The 18,485-nt window shown below is 43.5% G+C and overlaps 2 protein-coding genes across 9 annotated transcripts; both read right to left on the bottom strand.

The window, feature by feature from the left end:
* Positions 1-533: 533 nt before the first annotated feature.
* Positions 534-7,841, bottom strand: LOC124190095 (acyl-CoA synthetase short-chain family member 3, mitochondrial-like). 3 transcript variants are annotated; one of them, XM_046582655.1, is made up of 18 exons: positions 7,710-7,841; positions 6,165-6,305; positions 5,587-6,103; positions 4,997-5,157; positions 4,779-4,926; positions 4,522-4,666; positions 3,876-3,962; positions 3,728-3,785; positions 3,512-3,608; positions 2,769-2,983; positions 2,418-2,514; positions 2,067-2,309; positions 1,938-2,010; positions 1,745-1,871; positions 1,513-1,658; positions 1,207-1,429; positions 934-1,109; positions 534-873 (listed from the first exon to the last, which is right to left on the bottom strand). In XM_046582655.1, the coding sequence occupies exons 4-18, from the start codon at positions 5,142-5,144 to the stop codon at positions 778-780; spliced, it is 2,079 nt and encodes a 692-aa protein (XP_046438611.1). In that variant the 5' UTR covers positions 5,145-5,157; positions 5,587-6,103; positions 6,165-6,305; positions 7,710-7,841; the 3' UTR covers positions 534-777. The 3 variants fall into 3 exon arrangements, with proteins under 3 accessions (XP_046438611.1, XP_046438610.1, XP_046438612.1); XM_046582654.1 differs by lacking the exons at positions 6,165-6,305; positions 7,710-7,841 and having other exon boundaries at positions 5,587-6,108; XM_046582656.1 differs by lacking the exons at positions 5,587-6,103; positions 6,165-6,305; positions 7,710-7,841 and adding an exon at positions 5,233-5,377.
* A 4,392-nt stretch (positions 7,842-12,233) lies between these two features.
* LOC124190092 (C2 domain-containing protein 5-like) lies at positions 12,234-18,435 on the bottom strand. Of its 6 annotated transcripts, none has more exons than XR_006872822.1 (20): positions 17,990-18,408; positions 17,750-17,927; positions 17,545-17,688; positions 17,259-17,475; positions 17,034-17,180; positions 15,864-16,021; positions 15,595-15,798; positions 15,364-15,535; positions 15,088-15,303; positions 14,865-15,016; positions 14,707-14,792; positions 14,272-14,586; positions 13,981-14,199; positions 13,811-13,913; positions 13,650-13,724; positions 13,394-13,569; positions 13,190-13,312; positions 12,965-13,111; positions 12,738-12,897; positions 12,234-12,451 (listed from the first exon to the last, which is right to left on the bottom strand). XR_006872822.1 is itself a non-coding variant. In XM_046582641.1 (19 exons), the coding sequence occupies exons 1-19, from the start codon at positions 18,164-18,166 to the stop codon at positions 12,814-12,816; spliced, it is 3,891 nt and encodes a 1,296-aa protein (XP_046438597.1). In that variant the 5' UTR covers positions 18,167-18,435; the 3' UTR covers positions 12,234-12,813. The 6 variants fall into 6 exon arrangements, 4 of the variants coding, with proteins under 4 accessions (XP_046438597.1, XP_046438600.1, XP_046438601.1 ...); XR_006872821.1 differs by having other exon boundaries at positions 15,864-16,819; positions 17,990-18,370; XM_046582641.1 differs by having other exon boundaries at positions 12,234-12,897; positions 15,864-16,819; positions 17,990-18,435.
* Between the last annotated feature and the right edge of the window lie 50 nt (positions 18,436-18,485).

Here is an 18,485-nt window from a genome sequence, read left to right as displayed (position 1 = left end):
TAAATTGTGTCGCTAACTTGACAGTATTAGGATTCTCGATAAGAGCGTATTGGTATTGATATCGATTGCCTAGCAATAACCGACTTTTCCTTATTCGTAATATCATATTGGTAACACTTGAGAACGAAATATCACTGCCGAGTTTGCGATCCGGTCAGGATATTGTTAAAGAAAACGCATGGGAAACGCGGGTCTAGCTAGTATTAAGTTCATAACCTTCGGAGTTCGGATATTGCCGTGAGCCTGTGACGTCATGTGAGCGCTGTATCTGTGTGTAACAGCTGATTCGGCCAATCGATTCTCTGTTCTGTTTATAGGGTAACCCACCGTAAAAAACTGTACTACGTATGCCTTCAATACTACCGACTCTGGATTATTCCTCCGCCCCCGTATTACTATTAAGCTATTTACAGGTATATATGCGTACTCTACAAAGGTATCAAAGCTAAAAATCCCCGGAGTAACTAATCACAACTCTCACTGCCCGTCTTGTAAAACACAAACTAGAAGACGTGCAGAAAAATACCACCATGTGAACAAGGCACCATTGCATTTTCGATTTTTTTCGCTGTCGTAGAGCCAACAAGTCCGCGAAGCTAAATTCACTCGCATATATAAGATAAGGCAGCATATATATCACTGTGTTGCACCAAGTCGTTCCTGTATATGAAGACCACTAAGTTTGGAGTTCTTGCACCGTGGAGACCGAAAAGTTCGGGGAGGAAATTCTAAACTTTTGGGGAGGAAACGAAGACGCCAGTTGCGCCACACATTCATCTATTCGGGGTCAGGAGCATTCAGGGCGTAACCGAGTCCCTGCAATGCTTTTTTTATTCCTCCATAGACGCTGGGGTCTTCAATCGTCGGAGGAATCTGAAAATCAAAAATTGAAAGCATCAAATTCATCAATAAGGGGGCCCTATGGAGTCTTACCACTACTCTTTTGTTCCGAGCCAAGTCGGCGATAGATTTCCGGGCAATTTTGCCTGAACGCGTTTTAGGCAGAGTCGCAACGGCAGAGACGAGGCGGAATGCAGCGACTGGGCCCACCAGCTCTCGCACCAATCGGACAGCTTCTTTATTGATTTCCTCTTCAGGTTTGGTGTTGGCTACATATGCGTAAAAGAGGAATAATAAATATACATGAATCTGACAGCTAATCAAACTCGAGGTTACTGCTCGAGCAGTTGGTATGCAAATGGGCACCTTTCGTTGTAACGTAAAGTCCCAGTGGGAGTTCGCCCTTCATTTCGTCTGGTACGCCAACGACGGCGGCTTCAGAGATGCACGGATGTTCCAAAAGTGCTTCTTCCAGCGCGGATGTAGAAAGCCTGTGACCTGCAACATTTATAACATCGTCGTCGCGGGACATGACGTAGAGCTGACCGTCGGCATCCATGACTCCGGCATCCATCGTATCGTAGTAGCCCTGTGAGAAACGACAAAAGAGTATTTTTTTCAAATACTTGGGAATTCATCCGTTGCGCATTACTACTCTGTTTCCGCACTTACCGGATAGTCTTTGAAGTAGATGGAAGAAAACCGATCATCCGCTCGGTATAGCGTGCTCATTGTGCCAGGTGGGAGAGGTAACTTGATCACGATCCGCCCCAGTGTCCCACGCTCGGCTTCCACCTTGTCGGCGTTGAGAACCTTCACTAAAAAAACAAAAAAGAAAAGAAAAGAAATTAAATTGATTTGCAAAAGAGTCAACACGATAAAAACACGAATGTCTAGTGTCTACCATTGTATCCGGGCACAGGTACTCCACTTGCGTCACGCGGAGGGCTCAAAGAGTGTCCCAACCCTACACAGGTGGAAGTGATCGGATGGCCCGATTCCGTCTGCCACCAATGATCTAACACGGGGACCTAAATCACACGAAACGAGAGATGGACGTGAAACTGATCTTATCGTATTGAACGTTTTCCCCTTACTTTGATCTTATCTTCTGCCCAATTCCGCGTTTCATAGTCGCAGTGTTCGCCAGCCAAAAAGACATAACGCAATCTGAGAAGATGAAACGTTAGTAAAAAACAAAACAGGACCAGTAAACTTTCATTTACGAAGAAGTGTTGTATTTGCGGCCCAATTCCAGCTCAGGATCCTCCCGACGAATGGCACGCAGGGCCGTCGGGGCAGTGGAAAATCCTTGAATGCCGTGATCCTGAATAACGCGGAAAAATTGGCCGGCATCGGGAGTTCCAACAGGTTTACCCTCGTAAATGAGGGTAGTGCATCCGGCCAAGAGAGGGCCGTAGCAGATAAATGAGTGACCTACTACCCAACCGAGGTCGGAAGCCGCCCACCTATCAAGTAATTGAGAATGAAACCCCCGCTGCTGCTGGTCAGTTGGCAAGCATTTGCCACAATCGATACAGATTTCGACGAATAATCGATAAGGTGCTTTAGCTTACCATCTCTCTCCTCCTTTCATGTCGTAGATATTCTTCATGACCCACGACAAGGCAACTATGTGGCCACCGGTCGGTCTTTGAATGCCTTTCGGATCGCCTGCGTGCACAAAACGTCTTCAAATTATGGAAATGTTTGGAATGTCAGATGTAATAGATACTGAGACAGTACAATGAGCGATGGAAATTGTCGCAACAAACATAACCACTGTGTGTCCCCGTTCCGCGTGACACTAACAAGACTTATTTCATCAACGTGCGCGTGAGCAATTGGCGGGAATTGAATGGCGGACCCCATCAATGCGGGATGGACGAGAGAGTTATTCCAGTTATGATATTAAATTATAGATTTACCTGTAGTTCCCGAAGTGTACAAAATGTACATGGCTTGATTGGCTTCCACCGGCACGCAATCGTGTGACCGGTCACCATCCATCGCCTCTTGCCATGACACATCCCGGCCAGGTGTCATCGCGGCTATTTCCGGCAAGCCAGGCCGCTGATAGATGATGCAGCGCTTGGGTTGAATCCCCGACATGGAGATGGCTTGATCTAGTAGAGGTTTGTACCTACACGATACAGATACATACGAACATCAGGTTGGGGTATATCAATATTAGTGCACAGACTAATAAGGTTGGGCTGTAAAACGACTGGTATACACCCGGCAAATCAAACTATTGACTCTGTCTGGTTAGAGTGATGGCTGTGACTTAACTTGCAATCCACTTTACACTTTGCCCCCAAAACTTCCCGGAGAGTCAAGAGGGGTGGGGTTTTTCTTTTTAGCCCAACAAGTAAACTTAATTCAATCGGGAAATGCCACAAGAGTCAGCTAGTCACTAGGGGAAATGTCTGCGGCCGCTTGTTTGAGGGCGAGATAAGCGTTCACCGAAAATGGAATCAAACGGCCATCGCATCGATTACCCCCACCAAATTGGGACAGATGTAATTCAGTTGGGCCCAGCAACAAGGATGGATAGATAGATGCAAGATGTATGGACGAAGGCAGGGAAGGAAGAAGCTATAAGCAATAGAAGCTATAAGCAATAGAGGAAACATAAAGAGAGTGGCAAGTTGCACATAACAAGTTTTACCGAATCAAGCGAGTAGGCTCCACACCGCACGAGGCACTGATGATTACTTTCGGTTCGGCGTGTTTGATGCGGACGGATAATTCACGAGCGGCGAAACCTGCGACCACAAAAGACGATCGATTCCATCACCCAATTTTTGACAAGCAACCCCATGTTTCTTCCCCTCCCCCCAAGGAAACAAAACATAACGCTCGTTTCTCTCTTTAATGTTTATACCACCAAAAACCAGCGAATGGACGGCGCCGAGTCGGACAACGGCCAGCATGGCTACAACCTATTATTGCCAATAAAAAAAGATCATCATTTATAACAATTTATTACGGGTGCCTCGGGTGGCTATCACGTGCTAAAGAGTAACGATTACCGCTTCAGGAATCATGGGCATGTAGATTAGGACATTGTCGCCCTTTTTCACGCCGTAAGAGGACAGAGCGGCCGCCAGCTTGGAAACCTGTACGAAATTTATTGCAAATAGGCTCCAGTTATCTTCAAAAGTCTATTACATCAATTGCGTCCCTCCCAATTTTCGATTTCCTACCCCCCAAAAAATACAAACACAACAAAGGCCGTGGGAGTTGAATCGAAAATCGGCCGGAAGAAGGGGAGCGCCCTCAGTGTTTCCAGTTGGCTTACAGGGATGCATTGCTCTATAATAAAGGGTATCACGCTAGAGCAGGCCTGCCGTTCCTCGATAAAGGGCACGGACATAATGGACGACTTCCGTTATGTAGGAGACGCAGATCTCCCCCCCCCCCACCCAACAAAATTGTGTGTTTTGCACCAGGAGCGTCAGTAAACCGATGGATTGCGTCATGATTACTCTCCCTTAGTTATTGAATTGCACCACAGAGTCTGTGTAATGTCAACAGCGGCGGTCTACTGGCGTATACGTCTCTAGGACGACGCTGAATGCCAAGCAGAACAAACGTTGGGTTCGCCGTTGGTTGACAGAAACAACTACTAGGTACAAAAGAAAGCGACTACAAGGAGCCGGGGGAGAGCATCCAGACCTGCTTTTGTAGCTCAGCATAAGTGATGGATCGTTGAGTGGACGTGACTGGACTGTCGTGGATGATGGCAGCCCGTTGGCCGTGTCCATCGACGACATGGCGATCGACCGCATTGTAACAGGCGTTGGTCTCGCCTCCGACGAACCTACAGCAATAAGGACGTGGGAGAAGAAGAAGGAGAAGAAGACGGAGGAATCTAAAATTGGGATCGTCGCGTCATGGATTACTGGCGATAAGCCCAGAAATCAAGTTAATACCATTTGGTGAAGGGTGGATTGCTGTTAACCATGGGACGAGACCACGGTTTCATCCAACTGATTCTTTCAGCTTCTTCGGCCCAAAATTGTTCCGGATCATGGATCGATCGCTCGTACACATTCGCATAAGTCGGAGGTGTTTGCGCATCTGGAAAGAAGGAAAAGGTCATTTTAACAGACACAATTCAGTTTGAACTAACATAAAAAAAGCCACTTACCAAAAAGACGATTTCCTTGATGACTGGCGGCGCTACTACGTTTAGATCCGCTTTCATTTCTGCTTGATTGTCGCGAGCCGTTAAAGCGTCCGACACTTAGAAGCGCATGGCGCCTTGGCAGCAAACATCGTCTAGCAGTCCCCAACATGGTCTAATCGAAACTAGACCGACAGAGAGATGAAAAAACAAAGATGCATCAAATATTTGTATCATCATCATGATCTGCCCCTACTGACCCTAACAAAAAGGGATGTCGCAATCAAATGTTATCACCGAATCCAACAAAAATATTATAAATATCCGCAGGGGAATTTTTTTTCAGTCGTACTATCTGAATGATGTTTGTTGATTGACCTGATCTGTTGACATACAAAGGTAATCCAGTGTCGTTGTTTGGATAGTAACACAAAATAAATCCCGTAGCTTAAGGCTGTAAAAACGAACTCTTGTTGTAAAAGATAAAAACCAAGCCAAACGCCGCGCAGTTAGTTTGTTACCTGATACTCTGCACTACAGGTTTGTTCTAAAAGAGTTTCGTTTTTTTTTTTTTTTTTTTGTAAAAATGGATGTCAGTCATTTGTGAAGATTACCTTCAATATCCTACGCGTAGTTAGAGATGACAAGATGCCGTAGCAGCCGAGCACACACTGTTGGCTAGATTTGTCGAGCACGCCTAGCTTGTTATTGACGATAAAAACCTCCAACCACAACCGACTGTAGAATGCAAGCCCCGCTCAAGGTCCTCACACAAAACTGTTTGGACTAAAGTGAAAAAAAAAAAATACAACTTTTTCTTTCGACGGCCCCAAGGCAAACGGACGAGTGCCTGCGTCACTATTCGCTGAATATGCTACGAGATATTCCTAGGGCAGAGAAGCTCACAGACGGAGTGAAACAAGTACATCGAAAATGAGGTCAATCAGTTCAAAAAGGGCAGAAATCTGAAACTTTCACTTTTGGCACGCGCAGAGATGTAGGTGTGTAGAACGTAGACCTTTCAACGCAAATTGTGCCTAGTCATTCAGGCATGGGAAGTGGGCGGATCAGTTGTCAACTTAAAAACAATATTGGGGAGCGACAGCCGCCAGCGTTGCAATCCATTTGCACCTGTGTAAGTTTCAATAAGTGGTAAATTAAAAAAAACAAAATCAAATTGTTTTACCACGACCTAGTTGCCAAATTGTTTGCTTTTTCGTTTTTCTCCCATGTGATTCAGTTGGGTGGTGGTCTGGTGGTGGCGGTTGAGCTGCATTTTTTTCACCGAGTGGTTTTCTTGAAAGTGGATGCCGGCATTTCTTTGAAACGGGTCCTGGAACGATTTAGAATGTCACGAACGAGAAGGCGAAAAATTCAGTTCACTATTGAACGAAGGGGGTAGATTGAAATTGACATTGCACTTGCGACAAGTGGGATGCCCGGTAATAGATTGTTTGTCATGTCGATTTCAAATATTGACTCATTTTCAATGTATATACTATTCTGTCTTGTAAAGGATAAAATTGCGTTGGCCAAAGATAGATAGACGGACGAGAAAGAAAGTCGTAACAGATAAGCGCCATAGCTTTAACGGACCCAGTACAAACTTGTTTGCTTCCAATGTATGACAAGCGGCGTGAATAAAAACTTAGTACGTCATTCCCACCAGTCGTCGTCCACCTACTCTCTTCTTTGGCCATTTTTTGTCCCGGCGCCTATTTGCCCATATCATTTCATCTCGCCTAGCTATGGAGTTAAATGGGTATCGCTTTGATACCAGAAACTGTGGTGCCGTTGCGTTACGACGTAGCGTTACGGTACCGCAACTCGATTGAAACAGCCAGCCCCGAATTGATGATGTAGATCGTAAATTAATCAAGACACACTTTCCTCTTCGTTTGTAACCCACCGAAAAAGAGATAAGGCCGACAACGAATGCGCGTCTCCGTGGTCCGGCCTTATCGCCGGGAGAATGTCAAACCTACCGCGCGTCGTTTTTCTAGTTGGTCGGCCGGACCAATGACACTTTCGATTTCACCCGAACATCACCCCGGCAGCGATTATATTAATACTATGGCAACCAATATGTTCGCCAGACTAGAAATTCTGGGACCCAGCAAAAAAAAAAAGAATTTCTCGTCCATTTGTTGCTCTTTTCGTTGTGTAAGGAACTCCCGTTGACGATCATAAAAATGGAATTTCCCGCGAGAGACAGAACGCGGAGAATTCCCTCTTCGGGAAAAAAAAAAGATGAAAGGAATATTAAGTGGCCTAAGCTGTTGTTTCTTATTTTCATCCGGCAAACTGTTACTCGTCATGATTACTCGACTGAAGACGAATACATCCGAGATGAGATGTATAACTAATAAAAGAATGTAAGAGGGGGAAAGAAAAGGTTACGGACATTAATTTGTTGATGATGACGACGACTCTTGCGCCCTGAAAGTTAGAAGGGAGCTCATATAAATGGTATGTCTTTCAGAAAGAAAGCCGACGAAGATAAAAGGATGCGGAGGGTGATATTGTGGAGCCACAGGTCCGCATTGCGGAACTAAGCACGTCAGAAGACAAGAGATCCCGTGCTCCGGGCGGAATGAATGTTGAGCAAAAAATCAACGAATTAAAAAAAAGGAAAGGGGGACAGGACCACTCGCATCATCGGGGATGATGGATCGAGCTCGTCGCCGGAAGAGAAAATTGCGCAATGAATTTTAAGCATACGGCATAGTTTCGTCACCTTTTTTCGATCTGGCCAAACGATTATTCTTGGTTAAGGCATCACGTCACTCTTGTTTCCTACAGCCGACTCCTTATTTCCCGTCCTCATTCTTCAATCATTTTACAATAATTGCATAATAGAGTGGGCAGCGGCATCCATGACGTTCTGATGGGAATTCCAATAATAACTCTTACATACTTAATCATGATAAAAATAATTTCGTAACACTTACTACAAAAAAAGTCGCATTTATCGTGACTCTGCGACACGCCACACGGGACCAAGCCACACATTTCCAGGGATTTGATGTCATTTTCTCGTGGAATGAAGAAACTGAAAAAAAAAACGAAAAAGGGGAAATAGATGTTCGCTCAATATCTTCGGTCGTCATAGATATACTTGAAGTCAACAATTGCGTCGGATTGAATGTTTGTCCACTGACATAAAGCTATCGAAAGCTTGAGGCTGATATATCACATTTCCAAAACATTCTCGGATGCCTCAGCTGAAGTCAGGGATCGTAGTAAAGAAGACGAAAGAGGTGGATAGAGAAAAAAAAGAAGAAGAAAATGAAGTCAGGAGCAGAACACCCCCTACGTCATTCCTTAAAAGGTAAATACGTGGGGATAAGAGGGGAAAAAAGAAAAGCGTCGTAGAAGAGATGAAGAAACCGGCGGGATGGATGCATAAGCGAGACAGGACGTACGGTACGACGAGAGAGTGCGACGTTGCTGTATCGCTACGTAGGCGGGATCCAGCCCCAGAATGCGTCGCAACTCTCTGGACCGGTAGTCTGAGGCGCAGGAGACAGTTTGGGAGGCGTACCGATACACTCCCGCCCGCACGCTCTGGCCCCATAAAAGATGCGCTCCTGCACGGATATCAACTTTAGTAAGCAGTTAACATCCGAGTGATCCGCTCTCTTCTTCCAACTTCCCCGGAATCGCGAGATCTTCCCGCAGTCCATTCCATTTCTACTTAAAGAAATCTTTCAAACAGGTAAATAGAAAATCAAACCCCATCCCTCGTTAGCTTAATAATTGAAAAATTAATTTCTTACCATAAGCGTGTAGATTATTCAAATTTCCTGTCGCAGCAACTGTCAAAATTAATCTGTTTTAAACGGGGCGCGGCAAACGGAAGCGGGAGTGGTCTCGCTATCGTCAACTGTAGTGTATCCATTAGTGAACATTTACGGCTCGGCAAAATCCTATAGAGAAGTTAGAAAAGTCCACCTCATTTCAAAAGTTATTCAAGTGATTATGTGGGTCATTTGGGCAAGTAGTAAAACCAAAAAAGGGAAACAATGTCTGGCAGAGAATCATAAACCACCTTTTCTAGTACAGCTTGTCCTCGTCATCTTCCCACGCTGAATAATTTTGAAACGAGGATCGCCCATGACATGTCTATCCGGCGCTTTCTCACTTTTGTGTGCCGTTAAGTTGCTGTAAATTGGTTTCTAAGCCAACTTACGAGTTGCTCCTTATACCAGCTTATACCAGCCGATTGGCCTAGCGGCACGGAGAACTCGTTTTCAGAGTTCAAGTACTAAGTTTAAATAGTCGTCCTTAAGTAATGAAAGTTAAAAAAAAAAAAAAAAAAAAAGAGGAACTTAGGCATTTTTCGGGACCAAGATTTCGTCTTGAACGAACGTCATGGCATAAGCCATGACTGCTTGCAACTTTGACGGATGGTAACAAGCTTGAATATCGGACGGCAATCAAAATTTTTATCCCGTCCTTGTTCTGGAAAAACAAAAGCAAGAGCTACTGAATAATTTAGTCAACCAAAAGAAAAGAAACTTACTGAGAGATCACGGTTCACCTGTTGATGCGCAGTCGGGCTGAAAGTTGTTTGTCAGATTGATCTCTAGTCAAGACGAGCAGAAAGTTACATAAGCAGATTGAATATTCTAGGGAGAAGTTGGTGGTCCGGAATTTCGTTGGCTTGATTTATCATACAGAAAGATAACTTTTGACATATAGGGAAATAAAAAAAGTAGGACTTACGGGGACAAATGAACTGTAGAGTGGAAATGTCAAAGATAGCAAAAGTGTTCGCAGCAAATATGTTAGGTTCCAATGATAAGAATGACGTTGATTGGCCTACGCATGGTCTCAATTATTAGTTTCCTTAATTAGAGGGGTCTGATGAAAGGGTGATAAATGGTGGCATTTTCAGCTTCCATGCCGTATAACCATTAGGTTCAGTCTAAAGTGAGAAGGCGCACACTGCACCTCCATTAATCCGGCGACACTTGTTCCAACAAATTGCATTCAAAGATTCAATGGGACAGGAAATGAGCGGGTGCCTGCTGCAACGCAAGATGGCAGAAACCATGGAAATGAGTATTTACACAATATTACTAATGAAAGTGAAAAAAGTCAAGAAAATTACAGGAGCTATAGCAGTTTCTTTCCTTATTTCTCGTCTTCTGTTCTCCTATTTTCCCCCCGGGGAAGGCTCGATTAAATTAGAAATGTCTGTCTTCTTTATTCTGGGCGAGGGAGCAATTCACTCGACTTGCATTTTCAAGACTAGATGAGGCCAACACGAATTCTGTAGCTACATCTTACTAAATGAAAATGCCAAAATGTTCCCCCTTAAATTGTGTTTCTAAACCTTGGGGGCCATTCTGAATCTCCTCGAGGATCGATCGAGGACTGATTAACAAGCTAGCGCCCATTTTGAATTACTGGAGTCATTTTCTACACATGTCACGCTTTTGTCTTATTTCCGGTAATGCAGACATCTCCATAATTCCTAAAATGGCCGCAACAAGGGGAAATCATCACACCGCAGCGACGATGGCTGTCGCCGCTGTTCTAACCTTCGTCGTCTTGGTGGTCGTCGGAGCGCCGTCTTTCGCCGAGGCCGGCAGCATCCCTCCGCCGCACTGCAACCCGGACGTGTCAGACGCACTTCCCCCTAGGCTCCGTCGGATCTGCGCCGCCCTTTACGGCATCGCCGAAATCTCCAACGCCGTCGAGCAATATCTGGACGATAAAAGTAACGCGAGTCGATTATTCTTATACGCTTCCGCACACAGCGCTCATGTTCACCGTCCCGATACGTAGTCGCCTACAATATCGCTCTAAATCCACTCAAAGAATGTCTTATTGAAGTGGCGTAACGCCCATTGCATGCCAACTTTGATAGCTCAAAAGATTAACCGCAGTCTCCATAAATCCTCGATTTCAGCTTACTGAGAGAAAACAATACTAGATAAACACACAAAAAAAATGGTTCTTACCACTTTTTCTTTCCGTTCAAAGTCGTTACGAGGGCACTAGACCGTCGTTTCAAGCGGTTCATTCCGTGCTGTTCCAAATGTCACGACCATACTCGTTTTGTGTGTTGGATATATTATGGGAACAGGATGGCCGTTTGCAGATTACGGTCACTGCCCTATGTTTCTAAGCCTTAAAGTGTTTGATGAAGAACATAATGGCCCTTGGCCATTTCGATTTCTCATCCACTTGTGTGTTGCACGTTCTTGACGGCCTCCCCCGCCGCCGCCGCACTTCCCCCCTCGTTTAGCTAGAGCATGCGGGCCTTTTGCTTGTTTAACATTGTTGCTTCATGTAAACGGACGAAAATAATTACCATACAGTACGATCTCGAATTGCAGCCATGAGGGACCCATCGATGACCGACAGCGACCGCGGAGTCAAGCGACAGGACGTCGATCACGTTTTCCTCCGATTCGGCAGACGTTAAAAATCAGAACCATGCAAAATAAAAAAATAAAATAACAATGAAACAAACAAAAAAACCAACATACGTATCAATCAAAAGGAAAGAGAACAACCAACGTCCAGGCATTTTCAAAGAGAACGATTGCAAGCTATACTACATCCTCCAGGACGTGAGCGGTACATCAGCAGCACCAGTACCCCATCGACCCGACAACTTTTACTTTCTTCTATCTAGGCGTCTTTGATTTTATTTGTATACTTATCTTTTATCTGTATAAACACATAATATAAACACGCATTGACACGAAAAGAGACATACTTACAAAACACTAGATGTTCCTTTTCAAAATACTTTGTAATCATCAGCAGCAGCAGCGGCAGCAGCAGCAGAGAGACGCATAGTGGCACATGGCGTGATTTACCGAAACATACAAAACGAGTAATAGAAGGTTCAACACCATAAATCAGAAACAACAGTTTCCACAGGGGAAGTGACGACAGAAAACTGAAAAAAACAAAACAACATACCCAATTTACGATGCGGCCATCTGTGGAGAATCTAGTCAGCAGAGATCTAGTTGGTCTAATCCCCTTCTCTTAGTTTTGTACTCCCATTCTCTGTTTGTCCGTTTTCGCTTAATTAATTGTGCGCTCGCGCATTCCTGTACGACTCCAACCATTAATGCCACACTGGGGTTATTGGGTTCGAAGATTCCAACATCATTACCCAACCAAACCAACCAACCAACCCACTTACTCCAACAGCAGCAGCAGTGGCCCGTCACGAAGGCATGGGGTCATCTATTCCCAAGTCGTTTCTCTCTCTCACTTGTACTATTTGGTATCTATTGGTCGATATATTTATTCGATTTGTAACACAACCGGTCGAGAATTACTGTCGGCCGAAAATTAATGTTGATGCTTCAGAAAATAAATGACGATATTAATCACTTGCCTTTCATGCTTCACATCTACGTCACCATCAGCAGCTGTTCACAGATGCAATCAATTAAACATTGACATTTTGGGAAAATATGACAGGATCGGTCTCCATTATTAGAACTGGGAAAACAAAAGAGAATTTAAATACATGCGGAACGGAGGAGGCAATAGTGGAGCCGCAGTAAGGAATTATGTTGAAACGCCTACGACTTGTGTGAATAGACATAATAGATGGAACTAGAATAGTAAGGCAAACGATCAACACAACAAGGAAAAGACATAGAAACGGCTCCTAACCTTTGCCGCGATTTTAAATATTCTCAAGGAAGATAATCTATGATGAGCAAGAAGGTTCGATACCCGACAACGCAGATGACGAAAAATATAAACCAAATAAAATATACACCTTTCTCTTGATGGAAGCGATCAAGGAAGAATTTAAAATAAACTGCTACAGGACACAATGAGTCGAAACTAGGAGTTTAGGCATGATTTGAAACGTCCTTATCGGTAGAGCAGCGGACGGCCTGTACAACATCCCCGCCGACATTGATGAGGCATTGTCCCTTTTAAAAACGATGAAAGTTTTGACGGACTTTCATAGAAATTTCGCAAATCTTCAAAGGCTACTACCTGATTTTTGTGAGGGTTGTGAAGAAGCACACATTGCGTCATAAAGTATGAAACCATGGCGTTTCCACCTAACGCAGAGACATGAGCTCGTACGATGCCCAGTACCTCCGTGATGAACGACTGCATGAAGCCGCTCAAGCCACCGTCCTTAACAACAAGGCAAGAATGGGTGGTGTGTTAATGTTTCAATTAAGAGTTGGATGTGAACGAAAATAGTTCAGTTACCTCACGAATGCTGGTGCTTTCTCGGATGAAGAAGAAGTTAAGATGGCCTAAGTAGCGTTCGACTCGTGAACCGGGTAAGTGGATTAGAGTCACAATGTCTACCGGCTGTCTTTCCTTCTGTACCTAGCGATACAGAATCCAAGTCAGCTTTACGTGTATCATCAGGTTCAGATAAAAAAAATGTATAGAATTTTTCCAGCTTACATAAAACTTGGCTTTGTCGCCAGCCGTTCTCAACAGGCCTTGATTGGAAGGAGGCGGAGGAGGAATTTGACGGATCTGTTGATTTACCTTCGTCATTGAAGCTGCCGGCTCGTTCGACGCTGGCAGTTGAACTACGTCATCCTCGAGATGAAAAATCATTTCGCTTTCGGTAGAACCTTTTCACGACAACAAAGAATATGACGTGATATTAACAAAGTGTCAAATTTAGAACGGGAAAAAATTGCTATAATAGTACCGACGCCTCTAAGAGAGGCTCCTATACAAGGGGCAGGCTCTGGCGCAATTTTAGTGAAGGACGTGATGGCTGTACCTGATATTTGTCAATAGAAAATTGAATAGATTATTATTCCTTTAAACGTCAACCGCCACTTTCAGCTATCCAGTATGATGAATTACCTAATACAGAAATTTGAATTTCGTCATCTTCGGGTAAATCAACGCTGAACTGAAGGTTCGTGATTACGCACGGACGCGACTTGCGCAACTTGAAGTAAATACTCTGTTGCATCAAAGAAAGAATCACCTTGACATTTCACACTGAAATTTAGTTTGACAATTTTCCGAACCCGTAAGATCATTTCAAAGCAGCGATTCAAATGCCGTGCGGCCTGCACCGATGGAATTTTGCCCTTCCACACACGATTGAAAGCTTGGAGATTAGGGTGTCGACGAATATTATCGATCGGTAATCCAGGTACAGTCTCAGTAGTCACCACGTCGAAGCCTTCCGGTGTTTCGGGGTCGATCAGTAATTCAATCACGTCAATATCTTCTACGTCGTCAATCTGAAAAACAAGTTAGAGGGTAAAACCAATAATACATTATTAATATTAGTAATCGAGAAGATGGCAGCTTACTTCGATGACGCAAGAGTCTTTATTTCCAGCTGTAAGGTCGAGATCGTTGGCATCCTCATCTGTATCATCAGAATCGGTCCACTTTGTTTCTTCCATGTCATTAACCTTATTCAGCTGTTTATTAAGGCCATAGCGCTCTTGACTGGTAGCGTGGGCTTCAATCAATAACTTATTAATTCGCCCTCTTTTTGATTGTTTCGAAGATATGCTAGGATTGCTTGGCGTAGGCAGAGATGGAGTCGGAAGAGCGCTTAAAAAAAGCGCCGTGCCAGTAGCAACGCCAACTACATGCCTTTCTCCGATACTCACTTGCACCTGGCGAATCAATTTACAAATATCGGATTAATATGATCTTTACCCCTCAAGGGCTGTAGCTGAATTTTTAATAGCTTATCAGAGTTAATTTATTATGTAAAAGACATTATTTTTCGTTACCTTAAGATGGAATATTGAATTCATTCCTTTGGTTCTCAATTTATTAATTAACTGCCGATGCAATTCGTATTCTAGGAAAGGCAACCCTTTAGGCAATGTCGAGACAAAAGAGTAGTTAGGACATGATAAAAACAACGAAAGTCAATATAATAATTTACCGTCCGAAACTTCCTTCGCTTGCTGATCGCCACGAGATTCGGCACGTTTTGGACGACATAGACGGGCCTGTATGAGACACCCCCGTCCCGTCACGTTCATTCCTGTCGGAGGTTCGATAGTAGCTATTAACACGTCAGGAACTTTGCCCTTCCTACAAAAACAAATGCAAACTAGTTGCTGTCAAACACCATATAAAAACAACACTTAAATGATAAATCTTGCCTGCATAGAGCGCAGCGAGAAAGCTTGATGGGAAAAGGAATGCTGGCCTTGCTATAAGGGATGTGGCAGACACGACAAGGCAAAGTAACTTTACTTTCCTCAGCGTTAAGTGGATTGCCTTTTCCGTGATAGTTTATATCTTTAACCTCCACTTCTGTATGCTGCAGCTTAACAACGGCTGCTGTGCCGGATGCGCTCAATACACAAACCTCATCACTAGTCAAGAAACAATCCGAATTTATGAGCAATTTTCTCCTTAGGTTGCACTTTGTATACCTTATACTAGTATGCTCTTCGTAGCCGAGAATCACGGAACAGCCGAGCGCACGTGCATGTGAACGAACTTCCATTCTTATTTCAGTCCACCAATTATCTCGGGTTTCCGGTTCTCCTTCGGAATTGTTTATCCGATCCAACAACTTGACAGACCTGGCACTCACTGTTCCCCCTGTGAACAGAATTACACTTTCTTTATCTGCGATGATGAAAAATTCCAATCAAAATTACCAATATGTACGATGAATCCAGGGGGGTAGGTCTTCATTGTCAAGAAAGGATATTCGAGGACTTCAAGGTTCCTAGTAACATCAGTATTGAGATATGCGCTAGTAGGTGGAGCAGGAACTGATGTCTGACGGTGAGTCGTCGGACGACAGTTGGATGCAATTACGCCTCCCCCTGATGAACCGAAGCTATCGGATAAACTGGAAGCTGCGAAGGAGTTTAATTGAATTCAAGAATTTTTACGGATGAAATTCAAATGATTATCTCTAAACCTTTTGGAGTTGTGTTGATTTCAGATTCTGAAGAGCGTCGACAGGGAGAAGGTCGTGAAGGAGTCATTCCATGTACGACCACTGGAGTGGTGATGGCAGCAGTACTATGTAATGGTTTAACGACATCGACTGGCGAAATGGCTGCACAACGAGGAGATCTAGTTGGGTAGGGACAAATAGGTTGCATTTCAGGCAAAGGTGGGTGAGTGGTTGCATTCAACGCTACGTTAGAAGACAGATCGTCTTTGCTATCGACTAATCGTAGTAATGACAACGGTGTTTCAATCGAGCGTTCGTTTTGTTGCTCCTGTTTTAAAGGGAAATAATTCAGAGAGATTTCAGAGCTGCTTGAGCAGCTGTCTTCAGGAGCATTAACACGAAAAAAGGAGCACGATTCCTGGGATCCTGACAAGGCTAAGTCGTCGTCAGTCCACCCTCGCAAGTCTTTCTTGAATTTGAATTCGTTGATATCTGGTGAATGGTTAATGACAGGTAAAAGTGTTTTGCTAATAGGACTGTTCTCTTGTGAATCAGAAACGGAGTCTCCGTGATTTTCCAGGATAGGTGACATCTCGCAAATAAGCGAGCGTGAGCGAATTCGGGATTGAGGACTACTTTTGGTGGAATCGTCATCACATGGAACTGACAAAGTATTTGGCGACGCAGTTTCGCGCGGTCTACCAACTTTCCCTTTAATCCCAGATTTGGCAAACAAATTGCTGAGAGAGAGCTTTCGTTTCGCGGGGGTCTTCACAATGCCAACACAGCCTTCGAGCACTTTAGCTACGGAAATGGAAGCCTGAAGTTTGATTGGCAATTGGTTGGTGTCTTCATGCATTGGTAATGACTGTAGCCTATAAAAGCGTGGCACAGGAGTTTTCGTAGGTAAGCATTCGTGATCGTCTAACTGGAGAAGGGGTTCGCTCTGATGCAAACGAGGCCGAGTGCTATCATTTCTATCGGTGATGATTGTGAGGAAGACAAACCACAAATCGACGAAAGCGATCACACAAAGTTAGTTACATAGCAATAGGTGTGCAAATCATTGACGATTGTCCAAACCAAAATGAAGAGGAGAATACCCGATTGAATGGAAGAGATATTGAAATTATAGATTAGCGTGAAAGTGGAATTAATTTGTGAGGTTATTTGGGCCAAGGTGTAACTTACTCTCGGCCACTACTTCCATGGTGCTGTTCTTTGAACCAGGTAACTGCTGCGTTTCCATCGAAATGGCACCTAGCTAGTGTTACGGCTGTCCCTATCCCGCGTACCACTAGCCCAGTTACTCCTTCAAGATCAAACATTTGCTGGTATCTAGATTGTAAAGTAATTACGATCGATGAATATACCTGGGAATTTTGGCAAGGAGAAATAGAAGACACATTAACTTACCCAACTACAGCATTTCCGCCAAGCTCTAATACTTTTAATCCGATTTTACGACGTACTTCCCCCGAAAGTTGAGAGAACAATGTTTGTCTGGCTTCATTTGACGCTCTTGGTGTCCGAATTTTGTCTATCCATTGATATTCTGGGTCATCATTAACAACAAGTTCTTTAACAAACCCTTGAATAGACTGAATTTTAAAACCGTGAGGTGTTGACGGAGCTGCAAAGAGAAGTGAATGTTAAATTTAAAAAAAAACTCCTTGTAAATCTACAAAGAAAAATTGCTTACTACTGAAAAATTGAACACCACATGAACTTTGCCGAAACTTGTTAACATCAGAAAATAATTCAACCTTGACTATGACTGACACTTCCCCTCTCATTCCATGCATTGTATCATACACTGGAAGCCAACCTGATAATACATGCCCTCCTGTTGAAAAAGAATAGTTGAATCAATCAACAAAACTGCATGAGCATAACAAAATTCATACCTGAACTCGGGACAGAGCAAGCTTCCGATCTGATACCTCTGATACCTGAAATGCCAGGTGTGACCAGAAGTGGATTTAAATCTAAGTATACTTTTCCTATGGCATCATTTGCAGAGTATGTATCGTAATCCATTAATCTTATTTGAAGTGGTTCATCTTGAAGTTCTGCATCGTCAACCTAAGAAAGAAAATGATTCTTTAGCCTGATATTCAAAATGTGTTGAAACATCAAATATTTACCTCAAAGATAAACCATTCTGAATTCCATTGAGGATTTAGAGATTTTCGAAAAACATCTGTCTTTTGGGTTATGCTACCTAATTTTATCTCAACATAAGCGTCCGTAGTGTCACTTGAACGATCCATTACAGGAAGGTTCCTTCCAGCAAGAATTTTCACTTTAACTTTTCCCGGCATGATTTATTGATTTGCTATTGGATTCACCGATTCACGTTGAGCTACAAAATTCACCAATAGCTTTTTACAATAAGTTGAATAAATCTGTTTGACTAAATAGACATTGTAACTTAAAAAATGTCAATGTGGAGCCATAAGTCTCTCGTTCTATAATAGCTAACACTTTATTAAATGTTCAATATCAAGTCATCAAACCATCCTTTGCTCAGAGCCTCAGACCCTAAAAAAAAAAACTGAAAATTGTCGTCTGCTTTTGCTATGAAAACATTGATAAAACGAAGAAGCGTAATAAGGGAAAACGTGGGAAAAAGGGCTGCGG

The sequence above is a fragment of the Daphnia pulex genome, chromosome 3, assembly GCF_021134715.1.
Source record: "Daphnia pulex isolate KAP4 chromosome 3, ASM2113471v1".
Lineage (NCBI taxonomy): Eukaryota > Metazoa > Arthropoda > Branchiopoda > Diplostraca > Daphniidae > Daphnia > Daphnia pulex.
The sequence above is the reverse complement of the archived record's forward strand: the minus strand, read 5'-3'. Positions and strand labels throughout refer to the sequence as shown.

Bases quoted from the DNA above. Each gene is read 5' to 3' on its own strand.
- LOC124190095 (XM_046582655.1), bottom strand. From the start codon at position 5,144: ATGTTGGGGACTGCTAGACGATGTTTGCTGCCAAGGCGCCATGCGCTT. The intron at 4,927-4,996 runs GTAAGTGGCTTT...CCTTCTTTCCAG, and splicing joins TCAAGGAAATCGTCTTTTTG to ATGCGCAAACACCTCCGACT. The intron at 1,110-1,206 runs GTGCCCATTTGC...ACGCATATGTAG, and splicing joins ACTTTACGTTACAACGAAAG to CCAACACCAAACCTGAAGAG.
- LOC124190092 (XM_046582641.1), bottom strand. From the start codon at position 18,166: ATGCCGGGAAAAGTTAAAGTGAAAATTCTTGCTGGAAGGAACCTTCCT. The intron at 16,820-17,033 runs GTAAGTTACACC...CATCACCGATAG, and splicing joins CATGGAAGTAGTGGCCGAGA to AAATGATAGCACTCGGCCTC. The intron at 14,793-14,864 runs GTAAATTATTAT...CATTGCCTAAAG, and splicing joins AGCGAAGGAAGTTTCGGACG to GGTTGCCTTTCCTAGAATAC.